General features: G+C 51.7%; 1 protein-coding gene across 1 annotated transcript in view; it reads left to right on the forward strand.

Moving 5' to 3' along the window:
• The first annotated feature begins 5,668 nt into the window (after positions 1-5,668).
• The window catches only part of LOC123371767 (ventral anterior homeobox 2a-like), a 47,485-nt gene continuing 32,594 nt past the window's right edge, over positions 5,669-20,559 (forward strand). Inside the window, exon 1 of the mRNA XM_045019647.1 lies at positions 5,669-6,000. Within this exon, the coding sequence (XP_044875582.1) occupies positions 5,712-6,000 (289 nt within the window). The 5' untranslated portion in view covers positions 5,669-5,711. The remainder of the gene's footprint in view (positions 6,001-20,559) is intronic.

Here is a 20,559-nt window from a genome sequence, read left to right on the forward strand (position 1 = left end):
AAGCTGAAGAGTCCTAGCCTCTTTAATCTTTCCTCGTATGGGACCCTCTCTAAACCCCTAATCATTTTAGTTGCCCTTTTCTGAACCCTTTCTAGTGCTAGAATATCTTTATTGAGGTGAGGAGACCACATCTGTACACAGTATTCGAGATGTGGGCGCACCATGGATTTATATAAGGGCAATACTATATTCTCAGTCTTATTCTCTATCCCCTTTTTAATGATTCCTAACATCCTGTTTGCTTTTTTGACCGCCTCTGCACACTGCGTGGACATCTTCAGAGAACTATCCCTGGGTCTTCACCACAGATCGACCCAGGGACCTTGTAAAGGTTGTTATGGGATTTATTGAGACCTTCTTCAAAGTTCCCAGACTTAAAAATCAGAATAAAAGCCGTATTTCTCCCCCTTTAAGATGCACCGTGTTCTAGCTCCTAACCCGTTTAGGTCCGTAGAAATAAGCAGGTGAAAGAGATTATGGAAGCCGGGCTCGATGAATGGCAGAACCCAGGCCAGCTGAGTAGGGAATAGAGCCGAGTGTCACTGGGAACTGCGTTTGATTTCCCCACTCACCTGTCCTGTTAAGGAACACACCCTCTAAAGCCACTGTCTCAGAGGGGTGTGTGTGTGTGTGTGTGTGTGTGTGTGTGTGTGTGTGTGTGTGTGTGTGTGTGTGTGTGTGTGTGTGTGTGCATTCTCTGCTCCTTTGATTCCCGAGGGTGCCTTTTCTGAGCTGCAAGAACTCGTGTCTGCAAAGGAGATGCAACATGTCTATGTATCAGAGGGGTAGCCGTGTTACATGTCTATGTAGTATCTTCATCTCAGAACCGCGGATGCTGACAAGATTCATTCCAATTTGCCCTCAGACGTTTCTTCCTTCCTGTTAGTTTTAAATCATTACTCCCCGAAAAAGTTTAATTTAATCTATTTTCACCTACTTTTAAAAAAATAAACGATGGATAGTTTCGGCATGATCTCTGGGTTTGTACATCTCGCCAGGTTCCCGACTTTGAGCGATTACAAATTCACTCCTCGCCTTGGTACATGATGAGATGAACATGATCAGAAATGGGGTGGGAGGTGTAAGGAATTTGTCAGATCATTAAATACAGACCCCAGAGGTGCTTTCCTCCAGTCCCGCCAGCTCAGCGGTTCCCAAACTTAAACAACTGGTGAACCCCTTTCACTAAAATGTCAAGTCTGGGGAACCCCCTCCTAAAAATGAATATTCCCAGGGATTTTCTCCTTTAACTGAATATAAATTATAAAAGCAGCGATCTTGGAAATATAAAATTTGTTTTTATGACATTCATATTACACATTATTTATTATTATTTATAATTACAGTATTTTATTACATTATGAAAACGGCAACACTTCCAAGATCTCACTGTCTTGGCTTGTATCACTTGGAAGAAGCCTGTTAGAGGACAAGGCTCCTATGTGTCATCAGGGAGTATGAGATGTGAAACAGCAGGAAGGGATTTAAGAAGCCAACTCAGAGTTCCTCCTACACAAGCATTCAGGTCTTGAGCAGCGCAGGCAAACAACGCGCGCGTTACAACAAAGCTTAAACTTGTTGTTCCTAATACTTTTAACAACACTAGCTGCCTATTTCGTTTTAAAAACAGCAAAATAATATCCACCTCCCTTTCCATTTCTTATAGGGAGGCTTGAAGTTTAAATCTCCCCAGTGTGACAGAGATGTTGGCTTTGATCGGCTCAGCTCCTGGAAGTCCAGGGACTCCAGCCCGAGCTGCCAGGGGTTCCTAGGGGCGGCTCTGTCCGCCATTAGGGAATTTTTTCCAGAGACCCCCCTGGAACATTTCATGAACCCCAGTTTGGGAACCACTGCTCCACCCAAAACCTGACTGGTTCCCAGTCGCAGCGACTATCTGCAGACAGACTCCTATGCAGAAGGGGGCGGGGGGGAGTTTGTTACCAATTATTTTTTTGTTGCTGTTATTCTGTTATGACCTGAAAGAAACCAGCCCCGCACCATGCAAAGCCGCCTCGGAAGGGAGAAAGGTGGAGGTGGTGGGGACGGACTCGCTGCTTCAGGCTCTGCACCCTGGGCTGAGAACCTCGTCTAAGGAAACATCCTTTCCCCAGCAGACCTCCAGTAAGGGCCCCGCCCCCCCACCCCCATCACTTTATTCTGCGTCCCGTCCCTGGGGTTGGCTGGCTGTGGAGAAGAACCTCAGCACGGACACAGGAGCAGGTACCGGAACTGGATCTCCCAGAGTCGGTAAATGGTTTTTGTCGGGGCGGAGGGGGGAGTTGGGGAACACCGCGTATTTTTTTTTTCAATAAATATGCACCATCCGGGGCCCGATCCTGCGGGAGATTTCCCGGCAGAACTCAAGTGGAAAACTAACCACACTCCCTAGTTCTCACATGCTAAGGCCTCATTTCCCCACGCACAGAATCCGTATAGGCGCATATCTATCTCTATACCTATATATTTAACATCAGAGGATCTTATTTATCCGGGTGATTCCCACAGGAAATCTACCCCGGGATTTAACGTGGGACATGATACAGCTCGGATTTAAATGATAGCTCTATCTGTATTCCAGTCAAGTCCATGTCCACCCCATCATACACACCGCCCGCCCCACAAAAAATAGCCAAATCAACCAGATTATTCTTTTGCGTCCCAAGCTGTGGTGCTGACACCAGTTAAGCAGAAGACGCCGCCTGTGAAGTTTCAAAGAAAGGCGGGTACATTTCATCGCAAATCTCCCAAAGGTTCCTAGCTTGGGGCTTGCGAGAGAAGCGCGGTCGGTCAGTCGCCAACTGGATTAAAAGCAGGTTTATTTGTTTTGTCCAGAGGAATTGTAACCGAAATCACTTCGGTTTTGAGGCTTTTCCAAATTAAATTGCGCAGTTCCGCGTCTTTTATTTAAAGTTGACTTGATGATGTAAAGAAAGAAAAATAAAAAAAAAACCCAAGGAAGGTGAGTTAAAAGAAAAAATTGCTTCTGATTTTCCAGTGTATTTTGCATGATCTTACAATGCCAATAAAGAGAGCTGTTTCTTTACAAAATAACTCAATAAAATCATGTAAAACGCCCACGCCTTTATGTTTATTAAGACTCTGAAACGGCTGTAACAAACAATGGGAAGAAACATCCTTAGGAACCCAGTAATAGAACGGATTCCGCGATCCGTTATAGCGGTGTCAATCAACGAGATTATTCCAGATTTGCACCAATCTAACCTGACCTCAAAGGGCGGAACTGGGCAGTTTTGGGGAAGTTGTACGGTCAAGATTTGGGAACTGATTTGCTTTGCGTCAAGCTGCAGAAATGTGCCGCCTGGTGTGGAAGTTATAAGAGAAGACGCATTTTGGGTATTCGGTTTTGTTTCGAATAAATCCTGGTCATTATCTGAAATAATTCCCCCGTTCTTTTTTCTGCGGTCTATATAAACTGTAGGACCCCACGTAGCAGTGAGCGAGAAGGAAGCGAAATGGGTGAATCGATTAACATTTTGGAACCATCAAAAGTAGGTTGGGGCAAAGTTTCAGAACTATCGCAGGGTGACAAGAATCAATCAGGCACCGGATCAGCACCAGTCAAGGTCTGGCGGTCAGTTGCAGGTGCCCCTTTCTGAATCACTCGGTCGTTTACACGAGTTGCTGGGAGATTTCGGGGAAGTCAGTGGGACTGTACAGAAAATGAAGGGAGGCTGGGGAACACTGAGCGCCGTGGTGAACTAAGATCTCAGCTGGGCTGCGGTTTGCTGCCCCTTTCCGCCGTCCGCCCCCAGCACTGTTAGGAACTCGCGGGCGTCTAAACAGGGGTGACCCAGGGTGGGGCTTCCATCGGGGCAGCGGCAGAAAGCCATCGTGTCTCGGCAATGAACATCCGTGATTGCAAATAAAAAAACCCTTCCGTGTGTTTTCCTAACTGCCAGGCTCCGGAGGCTAATCGCCCCCACATCTACGTTCAATAATAAAGGCCTCGGTAGCCCCCCCAAATGGAGACACGAACTCTAAGGAGAGGAGAACATGGCCCTATCCACAGCTGGGGGTTTCTGTAGCACTCAGTGACCAGAGCTGACGAGGGGAATTGACAACTCCAGGAGTCACTCTGGCGTGTCCGCACCAGACAGGCTCAATCACAACAGTCACAAACATTTACCAAAAATACTCCCCTTAGGAGAGGGGCGAACAATTGCCCGCTTGGATCAGCGATGGGGGAGAGGGTACTCTGTCCGGGGGGGTACTCTGTCCTGGGGGAGGTATTCTGTCCTGGGGGGGGTACTCTGTCCGGGGGGGGCAATTCTATAATAGTCTATATGCAAAATCCAATCAAACAAACAAACAAGAATACCCCGATCACGTACCTTTTTTTAAACAAATTGTGCTTATAAAACTAAAGGGCTGGGTCTGTTTTCCAACGCAGCCCACGCCAAGCCTCCGCCTACACCAGTGTGTGTGTTAGTTTGTTTGCTGCTCGTTCAGCGATCTGGGAGCCAAGGCTCTGTCCGCCTCCCCCTGCACTGAGCGCCTGCCTGCCACCGGGGCTAGCGGCCCGCCAAGGACCCAGTGAAGTGACTGACCAGCCCGTGGCCTTCTGTTCCTCTCCCGCTCTTCCTCCCCAAATCACCCCCTGACAATGCCCCGTGCGCCCTGGGCCTTTATAGCCCGGCCCGGCCCAGCTCCCTGGGAAAGGAGCCGAAGGGGGTTCGCCTGCCGGGGGGGGGGGGGGGGCAAAGCACAGGGACTCTTTGTTTGCCAATCAATAGCCAGGGAGGCTGCGGCAGGAAATTACGTGTGTGGCGAGCAGTCAGTTTCAAACGGCTGCTTTACTCCCATCGCTCGGCCGGCTCACTCTCCTGCCTCCCCGGGGAGAGCGGGCGGGCTCGGTGGCGCTGCTGCGAGCCGCAGGTGGAAGCGGGCGTTCTCCGTCCTCCGGTTACCGCTGATGATTGGTTATTCGCGTCTTTGGCGGCCGGGGGATGAGAGATGGAGAGAAGGAGGGGGCGCCTGAAAAATACCCCGGACTATTTTAATTAACCCCCCCCCCTTCCCTCACTCCCTCCCCCCCCAACCCAAATCCCCCCACCTCCCCAAAGCAGGCGCGATCGCTGGGCACGCGAATCAGCGGCGGAAGGCCGGCCCGGCTGGCTGGCAGGCAGGGCTTGGCGAGACACTGGCTCGCTCCTCGGGTTTTGCTCATCAGAGAGAGACACGGGAGACAGGAGACACGGAAGGAGCGGTCCGCGCGGGAGGCAGGCTCTGCTCTTGAAGTTTGCAGGAAGAGGGGTGCTGGGCTGGGCGGGGGGGGGGCGGGACGTGAGAACGGACCAGGACTGTCAAAGTTTTTAACTCTTCTCCCACCCGCCTCTGCCCCAGGCGCCCGGCGGGCACCGGCATTTCTTGACTCCTGCATTGAAATTTGGTCTTGGGGTTTCTTTCCCCTGGAGGGGGGAGCAGAAGGGGGGTCCGGGGAAGGGGCTGTTTAAATGGATCGAGCCTGCCCCGCAGCCCGGGGGGAAAGGCTCCGTGAGTAGGGCGAGAGAGAGCCAGGAGGGAACCGGGGGGACCTCGCTGGGTCTTCCCGACCATGGTGCTCGCCCTGGGGGAGGGCTCCTTAGCTGCACCCCGGGGCTGCCGCCGGCCGGAGCCAGGGCGCTGATCCCCGCCTGGTCTTGGGGGGCAGGAGGACAGCCCCCCCCCCGCGCACCGCTCTCTGTCTCTTGATGTTTGATCCCTCCGCGGCGGCCACAGGCATGAGCGATGGCGGTGCCCAGGCCGGCAGGAGCCCCCTGCTGCTGGGGGAGCCGGGCGCCCCGGAGCGCGCCCGGGGGAAGAGCGGTGCCCGGCGGGAGCTGGAGACCGCGCTGCGTGGAGCCGGCGGCGGACTCGGACTGAAGGACGTCCCGGGAACCTCGGCGGCCAGCCCCGGCTCGTCCCAGGAGTGCGTCCCGGAGAGCGACAGCCAGTCCGGGGGAGGAGAAGCGGATTACTGCCGCCGGATCCTGGTGCGAGGTAAGGGGGGAGCGCGGGCCGGCCCCCAGCCGATCCTTAGGGCGCATCCCCTGCAACCCACCCCCTGCAACTCCATCCCATCCCCTGCAACCTCATCTCCTGCAACCCCATCCCCTGCAACCTCATCTCCTGTACCCCGATCCCCTGTATCCCCATCCACTGCAACCCACCCCATCCACTGCTACCCACCCCATCCACTCCAACCTCATCTCCTGTACCCCCATAACCTGCAACCCCATCCCCTGCAACCCATCCCACCCCTGCAACCTCATCTCCTGTACCCCGATCCCCTGTATCCCCATCCACTGCAACCCACCCCATCCACTGCAACCTCATCTCCTGTACCCCCATAACCTGCAACCCCATCCCCTGCAACCCATCCCACCCCTGCAACCTCATCTCCTGTACCCCGATCCCCTGTATCCCCATCCACTGCAACCCACCCCATCCACTGCAACCTCATCTCCTGTACCCCCATAACCTGCAACCCCATCCCCTGCAACCCATCCCACCCCTGCAACCTCATCTCCTGTACCCCCATAACCTGCAACCCCATCCCCTGCAACCCCATCCCCTGCAACCCATCCCACCCCTGCAACCTCATCTCCTGTACCCCGATCCCCTGTACCCCCATCCCCTGCACCCCACCCCATCCACTGCACCCCACCCCATCCACTGCAACCTCATCTCCTGTACCCCGATCCCCTGTACCCCCATCCCCTGCAACCCACCCCCTGCAACCCCATCCCATCCCTTGCATCCCAACCCATCCCCTGCAACCCATTCCACCCCTGCAACCTCATCTCCTGTACCCCCACCCCCTGCACCCCATCTCGCCCCCTGTATTTCCAACTCCTATACCACTTCCATTCCCACCCCCTGCACCTCATCCCACCCCTGCCCCCCCATCCTCTACACTCCATCCTACCCCTGTCCACCCATCCGCCCCATATAGAGCGCCTCGAGCCCCGCTCCCTTCCCCCCGGAACAGCACCGATCCCCCCAACAATAATACCCCCAACCCGGCTCGTTCCCTGCCCCGGGGCCTGTCCGCTCCCTCCCCATCCCAGCGCCCCCTCGCCCCCAGGCCGAAGGCGGCCCGGAAGAGGAGAGCGGCGGGTGGCTTTGGTACAGGGCAGGCGAACGGCGCCCCTCCCGGCCCCTTTCCAGTCGCCTCCCTTGCCCACGAAGGACCAAAGCAAAAGGGACGATGGTGACTGGGGGTGTGTGGGGGGGTCCCTGCTTGTCCGCTGCCCCTTCCCCCTGCGCCGCCCGGCATCCCCCTCCCTCCCTCCCTCCCTCCCAGCTCCCGTGGGGCTTCATTGAGAGATTTGGGAGACTGGGTGCGTGTATTCGGCAGAGGGCTGTGCTGTGCTGTGCGGGGGGGGGGGGTGCGGAAAAGGGATGGGGGGTGACACCCCCCCCAGCCTTTCTGCCCCAGCCCCTCGTTTTTATCGTCTTCTCGTTTAAACGGTCGGTCTCTGCGATGCATTCAGCTCTGGTGGGGGAAGGGGACCCCTCTCCCCGAAATAAACACACGGGGGGGGGGAGGATCCCAGGGGGCTGCTTTGGGTTTTAAACCTTTGTCGCAGGAAAAAAGCGTCATGGAAGCATCATCGAGTTAAGAGGGTTTTTTTTAATAGCACTTGCTCCAGGGAAATAAATAAATAAATCAATCCATCCATCCCTCCCCGGGATCCTTTCAATCGTTTGTTCAATCGACGCCTCTCGGCACCGAGGGGTTCGAGCAGGAAATCCCCCAGCGAGGGCCCTGCCCTGAGACCCCGGAGATTTCCGCGTGGCGGGGGGGTCGGGAGGACGAGCGGTGTAAACGCTGAGCATCCAGCCCCCAGAGACGGTTCAGTCTCTCTGTGTGACTGTTTATTCAAAATAACAATCGCGTAATGGCTAGAGAACAGCGGGTCCGAGTAGGGAGGGAAACCCCCCTCTGCTACCAGATTTATTGTCGAAAGCCTCGATTTTGTTGTTTGCCTGGTTTTTAAATGAATATGGCAGCGGGGTTAACAGCTTTGGAGGGAGCATTGCAGTGGAGGAAAGAGACATTCTGGGCAGACAAGAAATTCGAAACATCCCTCGTCTTCTTTCCCTTTATACACTCAGAAATATCCCAGTCCCGCTCCCTTCCTCGGGGATTTTTGTATTTCCCCTCCAAGACTGATTTGTTTTTTAGTCAACCCTCCATGCAGAATTATAAACAGGTTCCAAGAACTGCGCTGTCTTGCATTTTAAGATTCCCTTCGGAAATATAGGGGCTTTTATAGAGGAATCTATTTTTAAAAAGGAAATCACGCGAACCTATTTGTTGTGTTTGTTTGTTGATGGGTTAGATAGATAGATAGATGGGGTGGATGGACATAGATAGATAGATAGATAGATAGATAGCGGGGGTGTCTGGGGATAGATAGATAGATAGATAGATAGATAGATAGATAGATAGATAGAGGGGGTGTCTGGGGATAGATAGATAGATAGATAGAGGGGGGTGGATGGAGATAGATAGATAGATCCGGGTGAAGCGGCCACATTTTCCCCTTGGCCCGAGCAGCCGGGGAAAGTAGGAGAGATTCAGATATTTCTCCGTACCCAAAGCGATTGCGAGTCACGTTAGAAAAGGCCTCGGACGTTTCTAATTCTTCTCTCCGCTTTGGCTTGTACCTTGTGGGGTGACATAATGTTGACCCCATTTGACAATAGCATCTGTTCTGCGGAGACCCTGCACATTTCAGCAAGATCCACTTGTACCACGGATTTTCCTTTTAGATCAGCTCATTTGCGTGAAATTACTCAGATAAAAAGAACGGCTAAGAATGGTGCACAAACTGCTGCCGACATGGCGAAAAGTTCGGGGTTTGCAGCTTTAGATTTCGTTCAGTGAGGCGTGCGGGGCTCTATCTATACGTATCTCCGGCTGAACCTCCGTTTGGGATTATCTGTACCTTTACATTTACTGTGTATCTATGCAAAAACAGCATGTGCCCAGGCTGTAACACTTCGAATCGGTCTATCTACACACGGATAAACACACAGATGTACAAATGTCTGCGAGTCATAGACGTGTGTGGCTATCTGTGAGAGAGATATATACCAGGTGCACATGGATATATTTGTAAATATGGGCGTGTATGTTTGTGGATATATAGTGTTTGTGCGTGTGTATATCATATAGGCAGTAAAGTATAAAAATACGCGTGTATATGAAGAGACGTGTGTCTGAATATAGAGATCTGTCACCATATATTGCTGTATGTGTATTTATACACAGAAACTCTCTCTCTCTATATATATATCACCATATATTAGGCTTGGAAGGACGAATTTTTGTCAGCAAATGTCAGTAAAAGTCCAGTTTTCACCGCAGACATTCAAACCAAAGGAAAAAATAGTCCCCTCAGTAATAATAATAAATTACAGCTAGGCAAAGTGAGACAAAGGCTGCTTGGGAACTTACTCGATTTTCAGTTAAACTTATTTGCTTTGCATGTTGGCCGGTGATACTGACAATTCGCGTGTTAATGGTTATAAATCTTTCACTCTTTGAATCTCACCATTTCTGGTCATTAAATAATTATTGTCTGACCGCTCCCATAATTCCCCCTCCCCGCAACTGTGAGCATTTAAATAGACACAAATAAACAAAATGCTTAAAAATAAACCTCAATCATGTCTGTGATAATGATCACGACGTTCAATTCGGATTCTGAGAAGCCTGCACATATCGCCAAACGTGTATGGAGTGCGTGTCCACACGGAAACCAATTATTTCTGGATGTGCATGTAGCGCGTGTGTCCACAGAAACGAAATATATATGCAGCCATATATGGCCAGATGTGCATTTAGTGTAGATATACAAAGAAGCAAAGTATATCTCGCCATATATTGCTAAATGTGTATGTCGTGCGTGGATACAAAGAAACGAGATGTATATCACATGTATTGCCAACCGTGTATGTAATGTACAGATACACTAAAAACGAGTTATATATCGCTATATATTTCTAAATGTGCACGTAGTGTATATATACCCGGACGAATATACATCGCCAGATATTGCTAAATAGGCATGTAGTGCATGTAGACACAGAAACAAAATATACATCCCCACGCATTGCTAAATGTGTACGCAGCGCATTTATACACAGAAACTAAACGTATTTATAACCCTATATTGCCCAACGTGTATGCAACCAGTGTGTATATACACCGAAACAAAATATACGTCGCCATAAATGTGTCTGTAGTGCATGCATGCAAAGTAACTAAATATATTTAGCCATATGTTGCCATGCGTTTGTATAGTGTGTGTATACACAGAAACTGACGTGTGTGTACATATATACGAGGTGTGGGTGTCCATAAGTGACCCGTATCTATATCTGGTTCGGTTGGGGTGTGCAGGCATTACAGGCACACACAGCACTCTGTGGCTATATATACACACACAGTCTCTAGCAACAGTTGTGTAACTTAACCGGGTAACATAGTGACATGGGGACTCGGAATCTTTCTCTGTAAGCGGCTGGAGGTGGTGAGCAAGAGAGGGCGGCATCTCAGTCCTGCCCTTCCCTGTTTCCCCCCAACTATTCGCTATTGGGGCGGGGGCAGAGATACTCGCTGCCTTTGGGGGAAGGATGGTGCCCCACTTCCTACAGCCTTTTAGGCTGCCACTGCTTTGGTGCCTGGCTGGAGGCGGCCCCAGGCGGGACTCCCGGGGTCTCTCGCTAGCTCTGCACGGAGAGGGAGTTGGGTCAGGGCTCCTAGGTTCTAGCCCGGGTCCCTTCGCTGTCATTATGTAACCATGAGGTGCCTGCCATCCTGTGCCTCGGTTTCCCCGTGCCCAATCCGGGGATCAGTAACACCTGGTTCAAGTTTAACACATGAACAGCTGATTGTTAGGGAAGGCCGGGAGGGTGGTTAGTTATCCCCCCCGGTTCCTCCTGCGGGTGGGGGGAGACTCGGGAGTGATTGGGGAGGGGTCCCTGGCTGCCATCCCATCTTGGGGTGGGGGCAGCGGAGTCCAAGGGGGCACATGGCGGTCGGGTGAGCGGGGCCCTGTATCCCTCACCCTCCTTGGAACACGGGCCGCCCCCCGGCAGCTGCAGGGCAGGGGAAGGGGCCGTCGTCCCGGGCGCTCCTAGCAGCGGGGTGAGCCGGCTGCACCGGGCTTTGCCCTGCGGACGCCGAGCGAGCAGAGCTGGGTTCCGGCGGCGGGGCAGGGCGCGGGGGTGTTTGCGGTACGCGCGGGCCAGGCCGGGCTCGGAAGCCGGGGTTCGAGCCCGCTGGGGTCAGCCTGAGCTCAGCAAGTGTCTCCCTGGCCTTGACTGACACCCCAGCGCCAAGCCACAGCCAGGGGCCCTGGGCTCGCGTGCCTGGCAGGCCGGGTCCCCCCACGCGCGGGGCTGAGGCTGGGGAAGGAGCGTGCGAGGCTCCTTCTGCACCAGAGGCGACTCAGCTGGGGCCTCCCTCTTCCAGCGCAAGAGGAAAAGGCGCCGCAGCCGAGCCCCGCTCTCCGGAGGGGCCTGACCCCCCACTCCGCTGGCGGGCCTGGGCCTTCGCCTGGGCAGGGCTCCACCATTTTGCAGGCTTCCCCACCGCGGGAACAAAATGGTGGCAGAAGCATAAAGTAGGGAACTAGCTGCATCATAATATTTAAAATATCGCCCCTCGCAGCCCTTCCATATCGGCCTCCCTCTGTCTGCCCGCCCGGTATTTCTCCCCAAAGGGAAAGAGCCCAACCACCGCCAGGCCAAAGCAGCAGCGGATCAGACACTCTGGCCAGGTAAAAAAAAACAATTCAAATCCCCCCAACATGTGATGAGACACGCGCCGTGTCCCTTACCAGTCCGGCCCTGGGCACATGCACCGTCCGATACAGGCGCGTTCCCTAGCAGCAGCCCCGGGCAATTGGCGCGGGGCGGCTGGAAGAGGCTCTGAATTTCTGGCAGTGGTGGCGTGAGGACCATGGGACGGGCCATTGCTCCTGGAACTGCTCCTTTCTTAATTTAGCGGTGGAGTTAATATTTTTCTCAGACCAGGAATAATTTGACGCGTAACTTCGGGCGGAAGGGGGCAAAGGGGGTGGACTGGACCGTGTGGCTTTTACATATTGTCCGTTGGAAGGGTTTGACTTTATTTTAATGCACTTAAAAAAAACCCCACCCGTGACTTTATTCCAGCCGTTATTTAAAAATCATCATAATTTCCTTGAAAAAAGACATGGCACTCGCCGGACGGAATATTGTTTGAACGCCTTTTCTGTGGTTATCTCAGGAGCGTTGCTGAACGGGGAAATCCCCTTTAAAACCCCCGGGCCTGATGCCGTTTGAACAAAGACAAGGGCGCATTGTCTCGGTTTTTCGGATCACCGGGATTTTTGCTTTAAAAATAGCCGGCGAAGGGGAATCAGAGACAGGTCCCTGCTCCGAAGATCCGCCGCCGCGTGAAATATACATGGTCCATAGCTTGACTCTGGATATTTCTCGCAGTGGCCTGTGCAGGAAATGTTCCCCATGTCCGTGCAACTCACATGTAAACGGGTTTTGAGCTTCCTTCCCGTTTGGATTTTAAAATGTAATTTATCTGCGATCAGTTTGCTTAACAACAGCGGATTCCGCTCCCCCCCCCCCCAGCCACAGAGACCATCCTTTATAAATCCACGTCCCTTTTTGGGGGGATGAGCTGTCAGCAGCACACAGCGATGACTTGAGGGGACTGACGGGTTGTCTTGCAAACAAGATACAGTGCATCGCTGCTCACAGATTGGAAAACGTCAGAGCGTATTTTTTCCCCTTTTTTAAAAATTCCCAATCCCCACAGGAGTCTCTCCATTTCCTATTTTAAAAATTGCAATGTTCAGTCCTCGCAGCTCATTTAAAAACCCAGGGAGTAAATAACTAGCGGGCGCCAGGTTGTTCGTAGGAAGCGGTTCTTGCAGGGGCTGGTTTTGCTGCTAAAATCGAAGGGGAATGGGAAAAAAATCGGTCTCAAACGTGTCCAGGTCTGAATGTAGAGCCCCGAGCTAGCAGCACTTCGCCGGCCTCCACAAAGCGGCCGGAGCGGATCCGGTTTGTCGAGGTTCCTAAATTGCACCAAAGCGGCTTGTGATTTACGTCCGAAGGGTCAAAGAGCAGCGCGAATGTAGCCGCGTTTTGAGAAAGAAACGGCCCCCCCCCACCCCAGTTCCTCACCCCCCGCCTCTTCTAGCAGGGTGCTTGGCTTGGGGCTTTGCAGAAGAAATGTGTGTTGGAAAACAGGTCTCCTTGTTTTCTCTCTGAGTGCGCCTCAAGCTATATATATATATAACAGGCTAACAGAGGCAGGTTTTTGCTTTCCTTTGAGGGGATCGCTTTTACGTGGCACGCTTTACAAAAACGGGTGCGATAAACTGCGGAGGAAGGTGCGTTACATTAGATGCAAAATAGGAAATACGATTCGGGAAAAGAGTCGCTACTTGCATGAATCCATAGTGGGGGCTTATGTACCTAGAACATCGCTGGGTTTTGCTGTACGTATGTTGGTGTGTGCGTATTAATATCTGTATCGTTATAGACACATCAACACGCGGGTGCATTTACGGCCGCGTCTAGACACCTGTCCGTAGAGTGTGTGGAAGGCACAGATTAGACAAACAGCACCTGCAGAGCCAACGAAACAGAAGGACCCTTTGCGCGTTCGTTTATGAAGGCGGCGCGCAATTTAAATATTGCCCTTTTGAAATACGCCTCGGATCTACAACCTCAAACGTGCAGCCGGGGAGTCCCTCAGCGCGGCGGGGTTTTCCCTCCGCTACCCTACGGACTAGAAGGGAAGTGTCGTCAGCTGTTGCTGAGATCTGACAGTGCAGGAAACGAGCAAGGGAGGCCTGGTCCCAGCCGCTGGGAGAGGAACTGATCAGGTTTAAACCCTCTCGTTGGTTCTCCGTTGTGGTGTGGACTCATTAGCACGATCCGCCTTCAGGGAGGTTGGAAGGTGCCTGGTGGTTTTCAAAGAAAATGTGCTTAAACGTAGAGATGGGGGCGGGGCACTTTGAGAGCCACCCCCCACCCCCGTCCCCGACCCAGCAGTCCCGGGTGTCCCGTGCGCCCCTCGCGGAAGGGCTGTGACGGTGCCCGGGTCTGGCACGAACGGGGAGAGGGACCCGGCAGCCGGGACAATGGGCGCCCTGTCCGCAGTTAAAGGAGCCGCGCGCTATTTCGGGTCGTTAAAGAAACAGCTACTGTTGGGGTGCGGGCTGGGGAAGCCAGACTCGATACTTCGGGCTGGAGCCAAGGGGAGGTTAGCGGGAGAGAGGAGGCTGAGTTCAGGGCCTGGGTGTATTGGTGTAGAGACACGCGTGGGAGGGGAGCGACTGTGGGTACCTAAAGAGGGGCCGGGATCATTCACCCGCATTGCCGCCTCCACCCCAGACACACCCTCACCGCTCCCCGAGTCCGAGCAGTGCTTGGTGCATCAGGGAAAGAGGCGTTTCACAAAGCAAGCAACCAGCCGAAAGAAACCCCACTAGAAACAAGCAACGGACAAACACCCCGTTAATATAGTAGACAGGTTAGACATGAGCATCTTGGAGGTTTACAACATCCCCCTCAGAGACCTGACATCCTGATCTATCGGTAGTGGCTTAGATCTGTCCCGTATTGTTCTGTCCCGAGGGGAGGGCTCAACTCTCAGCACGTTAGTTATACAGGTGAGGAAAGGGGAGGGGGGAGAGACATTGCCTGGTTTTCCCAAAGTCTGCCTCTGCTGGGGTCTGTACTGCAGTATATGGACATGGGGTAATATACATTTATGTTTAAGATACAGTATATATCTTGCCTATTCATAATGCATATACTGTAACACACACACACACAAAGTGTGTGTCTGTTTGTGCATGTGTTTATACACACACACACACACACACACAGACATATAAACTCAGAACCTGAGTTTATTTGCTTGTAAGAGCTAGAAATGTGTGGGCTGGAAGTGGAACCCTCACTGAAGATATTATGTTGTGTGTATAACTCTATAGACGCACACGTAGCTCAGTGGTTTAAGCATTGGCCTGCTAAACCCAGGGTAGTGAGTTCCCTCCCACTTTGGGAACTGGGGTAAAAATCTGTCTGGGGATTGGCCCTGCTTTGAACAGGGGGTTGGACTAGATACCTCCTGAGGTCCCTTCCAACCCTGAGATTCTATGATACAAATATGTATATATCTTATACATATGTGCATATACCATATAAATATATGTGCAATGTTGTAGCTGTGTTAGTCCCAGGATACTAGGGAGACAAGATGGGTGATGTATTATCTTTGCAGTGGTTCTCAACCAGGGGGTACATCAACTCAACTAGATATTTGCCTAGTTTTACAATAGGCTACAGAAAAAGCACCAGCGAAGTCAGTACAAACTAAGATTTCAGACAGACAATGACTTGTTTGTACTGCTCTCTATACGATACACTGACATGTAAGTACAAAATTTATATTCCAATTGATTTATTTTATAATTATATGGTAAAAATGAGAAATCAGCGAGTTTTCTGTACGGGTGTGCTGGGACACAGTGTTATTTTTATGTCTGATTTTGTAAGTCAGTCATTTTGAAAGGAGGTGAAACTTGGGGTACGCAAGACAAATCAGCTTCCTGAATGGGGTACAGTCGTCTGGCAAGGTGGAGAGCCGCTGGATTATTGGACCAACTCCTGTGGCTGAGAAAGCCAAGCTTTGGAGCATACAGTGAGCTCCGCTTCAAGGCCTCAGTTCTCTCACCCACAGACGTTGGCCCAATAAAAGATATTATCTCCCCCACCTTGTCTCTGATATAGATATACACACACAGACACAATGAGAGTGTGTTACCTATATCTGTGTATGTGTGCTGTAAACTGTATCTACTAAACACAAATAGTGTGGCGTACAGTGCGGGGGGGGGGGGTGTAGGGAATTTTTGCAGGTGTAGTTGGAAAGGACCCGCCAATTTCTCCATTTGATTTCCCCCATTACAGTATTTTCCCCTCCTCGCTGTTTCAGGTGTTAGGTCAGTGTTTCCCAGCGACCAGCGCCGGTCCCTGAGATCTCGCTGACACAGCTTAGGAAGGCAGCAAGCCGGTCCCCGGTATCAAAAAGGGCGAGAAACACTGTGTTTGAGCCATCTCAGCAGCCAAGGGCTGTGGGGCAGGGAGAAGATTCTGCAGACAGCTGGAGTTACCACTAAAAGCTCTTTCCCCATGGGCGATCGGCTCAGGAGCTGGGTCATCGGGGTCTGATGCAGCTTCTGCTCCAGCTGGACCGGTGGCTTCTCAAAGCCTATCCACAGGTCCAGCCCGTCTGTAACCTGTCAGCCAGTCTCAACCCCTCCCACCCTATTGTAGTAAAATGGTCACCCAAGGGTTAACTGGGCTACTCAGAAGAGTATTATGGGCTGGAGCTATGCTCCACCCCCTCTCCTAGTTACATCCTGTTTAGTTAGCCGGTGCCCCTCCCCCGTTACATGGCTGGAGACAGCATCACCATCCCAGCCTGCGGTGCTGTAAGTGGAGTGTGGGGTTTTGTGCACTGAGGGGCCCTTTGTAACACCGGCCATGAGGATGGGCTCTGCCTGGGAATGGCAACTGATGGGGCAAATGAGGGTTTAATGCAGAAACCGAGGACTCGCCGCCATGTATTAAGCCTGGGCTGCTCGTTTCTTGCAAATTAGAGGACAGTCAAGGACCCACGGTTAGGGCGGCCAGAGAGCAAGTGTGAAACGTCGGGACGCATTTTTCCCCGGGGTGGCGGTGGTGGTAATGGTAGCGGATATAAGAAAAGGCCCCTCAGAGCTGCCCGTCTGGTCCCCCTCCCGACCCACCGAAGACAATTGGGCCCATGGTCTGCGGCAGTAACACCTGCTCCCCCAGAAGGAGTTTGTTCCAGCCTCAGTCACCCCGAGAGAAGAGTTTAGATTTGCCACAATCGTTGACAGAGCCCTGCCCCCCTCGATGGCCACTTCACTGCACCCATCACAGCCCCCCCATAACCAGCCCCAAGAGCCCCATTCCTAGGCTAGCCGCGCTTGCCTCAGCCCCACTCCGCTTCCAAGCCTGCTGGCCCTCCTCTCTTCCTTCCACATTCCCATGACTGACCTCCAGCCATAGCTCCATGCCCGGCCTCATCACACTCCTCTCCCCGGCTGCCCCCTGAGCCGCTGCCCCCTGGCTCTGCCCTCCCTCGCTGGCTTTGCAATCTCCTCCCCTCCTGGCCCAACCAGAACGAGCAAGCGAGGCGTTCAAAGGCCGGGGCTCAGGGCTGAGCCCCATAACTGATGGGAGCAAAGGGGGATGAAACCAGAGCCTGATCTCCGGGCTCATCATAATGAATAATAGTAAATCTGCAGGCGATTCAGACGTGGTTTTTACTGTTATATTTAAAGACCCGCATGCAGCTCCCTACCCCGTGCACGCTCTGTCTGCCAAGCCCCATCCGTGCGTCTACCCCAGCTCCCGCTTGCACTAGCATCCATTGCCCAGTATGGCCCAGTTGGTCAGTCAAGGAGTGCTGCAAAGGTGGCCTTTGCTCTCCCCTCACCTGAGTGCAGCTCTGTGCCATGTCGGTGTCCCAGGCTGCTCCGAGTTACATCGAGAAAGGAGCCAATGTGGCATCCAGGGAGCTGCAGAAGGCCCTGGCCGCCCCTTCTGTGCCAGCGGGAAGGAGGGAGGTGGTAGAGAAGCTCCTTTGACATCCTGACACTATCAGAGGATTTAGTCCCCTGCACCGTGGGTATCTCCCAAAGGCCGACGGCACAACCCTCGGCCCAGACGCCACCGTCCGTGTGACGCAAGCAGCGGAGAAACTGGGCCTGGTTTGTGTGTGCTGGTGCTGATGGCAAACGTGCTGGGGAAGGGGCCGTGACTCCACAGGAGACCGGGGAGCAGCCTTCATAACGAGTTCAGTATTCGGCGACCTGAGCCTCTTTCACAACTGTCCCCTAGCACCTTGGGAATTTTTTTATGTTACAATTTGTTTTTTTGTTCACCAGGTAATTTCTGTGACTAATTCTTGGGCTGCAGGTCAAGTGAAAGCAGCTTATCAGTAAGCGCTCAATGATTCAGAGCTTAAATTTGGAGCTTGAGTTGCTTAGATTTGATTGGTCACATAGATCTCTAGATCTCTCACCCCCATCCACAGATCTCTCTCTCTCTCTAATTCATAGTTCCCCTCTCCCCACCCCCAGGCGCTAGGTGCCTCAGAGAGCAAATTCTTAGCTTGATCTTAGAGGCAAGTCCCCTCTTTCTGTTTCTTTCTCTGGTATTTGGGGGCCACCAAGGTATCTGGATTCCAAGTCATGTTGTATTGTTCCTGCTTCCTGGTTGGATGAGTGTAGTTTTAGAGCCACGTTTCTAGCATGAACGTTCACGATCTCGAGTTCAGATTTTCTCGTCTATTGATTTTTGTTGGTATTTGTTTAGCATTGGCCACTCTCTTACCAGGAAACGCATTCAGTCGAATATGTGCGCAAAGCAGACACGGAAGGGGAGTGAACACGGGCCCATTGCCCTTTATGATTTGAGGGAATATTTTTAGGAAATGTGTCTGGGTATTTGCCACTCTCCACTCCTTAAGTCTTTCCAGCGCCACGTACTTTTTTTGGCACCGTGTAAATAATGAACGTATAATCCAATGAGACTGGAGCTTTGTGCTTTCCCCATCAGTCCATGGAAAAGGGAAATTGACTAGGACATTTACCCCTAGCTGCTGAGGGCTTTACTGTTGTATCACAATTTTGGAGCTGATCACAGATACCTCTTGGGGGGAAATTTCCTCCTGTATGGAGGACCAGTGCAAGGGAAATGCATCACTTATGTCCCACATAAGCCATTACATGCGTTGTATGTGTTACACACCAGGGAATTTCACCTTTTGTGAGGTTTTTTTGTAAGGATGACTTTAGCTAACATTGGCCCTGGCCTCACATACCTGTCATGTTGAGAACTTCCACAGACTCTGTACGTGGAAGGTTACAAGATCACCCAGGTTTTTAAGTATCAGAGGGGCAGCCGTGTTAGTCTGAAGCCATAAAAACAACGAGGAGTTTGGTGGCACCTTAAAGACTAACAGATTTATTTGGGCATAAGCTTTTGTAGGTAAAAAAACCCACTTCTTCAGTTGCATCGGAAGAAGTGGGTTTTTTACCCATGAAAGCTTATGCCCAAATAAATCTGTGAGCCTTTAAGGTGCCACCGGACTCCTTGTTGTTTTTCCAGGTTTTTAAGTGAGATCTTTTTTACCTTGTTGCTCATCTCCCACTCCTCCATGCCCAGAGTGCTGGGATCTAGCTAGCTCCCATTTAGCACCACATGGGAAGGGCAGGGTGGTTACAAATCCCTGACACCTGTTCACCATCCCGCAGGTTGAGAGCCCGTGATAGAGAATTCCAGACAGGGTGTGGTCCCTGCTAAACAAGGGAAGCAAAGTTGGAAACCGAGCTGGGTAGAAGCCGGCGTGTCGGAGTTTATAGTTTATAGCTGTTCTCTAATAAATGTCTACTATATAAGACCACGACTTATTCCCTATGTCATGACACGGTGTCTGAAGCTAAACCCACGAGAAGGTGCCAACTGCGGTGGTGGAGTCCGTGATACAGACATGGGTAATGGCCATTGCTCACTTCTGAACTGGGTTAGGTCTCTCCGTGACCTAAACTCACCTCAGGCCCAATCCAGCAAGGTGCTGGCTGCTTTTCCCTCCCATTGCCTTCAGTGGTACCGCAGGGTTCTCAGGTGCATCCTAACAGGTGCACAACATCGTGGAGAGCCAGGCCCCAGACAGGCAGCTAGGAGAACAAACCCCACAGCTAGGGCCGGTGGGCATTTTTTGGCAGAACATGTTTTCCATGCAAAATGGCTTTCGGACAAAAATAAACATTTGTGCGGAAAATTTTTGATTCAGACAAAATGTTTCAGTTTTCCTGTGAGAAGTGGAAACCAAAAATGAAACGCTTTTGGTCTTAAAACGAGAAGCAGCTTGTTTGAAATATTTTCTTTGTTTCATAAACAAATTTCTGGTTTCAAAAATCACACATTTTTTGACCAAGAACACTTTTTAAAAGAGGAACATTTTTCTGCTTCCATCTTAAGTTTTTCATCCAAAAATCAAATAATCTTAATGGGAAATTCTGATCCCCCACCCCCAGATTTGTAGATTATAAAGCCAGAAGGGATCGTTAGATTAGCCTCCTGTATAAAAGGCCAGAGAATTTCACCCCCTTATCTTTGCATTGAGCCCAGTAACGTGTTTGGCTGAAGCATCTTCCAGAAAGGCAACTGGGCTGGATTTTAAAGGATTTATTTTTTTCAAGACCCCCCACAAAAAGAATTGGTGGTTTTTGACTAGCTCATAGACTCCTAGACTTTAAGGTTAGAAGAGACCATACCCAGGAGTCTCCGTCTCTTTAGCTCTGCCGTTGGGGGTTTTGGGGACTGGGTTTTTAAGGGCTGAGTCTCTGGACAGAGAGTCTGGGCAGGAGCCTCTGGAGCTCTTGGGAACTGGGCAGAGACTCAAACAGCTCTCTCGCTGCGCCC

The sequence above is a fragment of the Mauremys mutica genome, chromosome 5 (genome assembly GCF_020497125.1).
Source record: "Mauremys mutica isolate MM-2020 ecotype Southern chromosome 5, ASM2049712v1, whole genome shotgun sequence".
Classification (NCBI taxonomy): Eukaryota; Metazoa; Chordata; order Testudines; family Geoemydidae; genus Mauremys; species Mauremys mutica.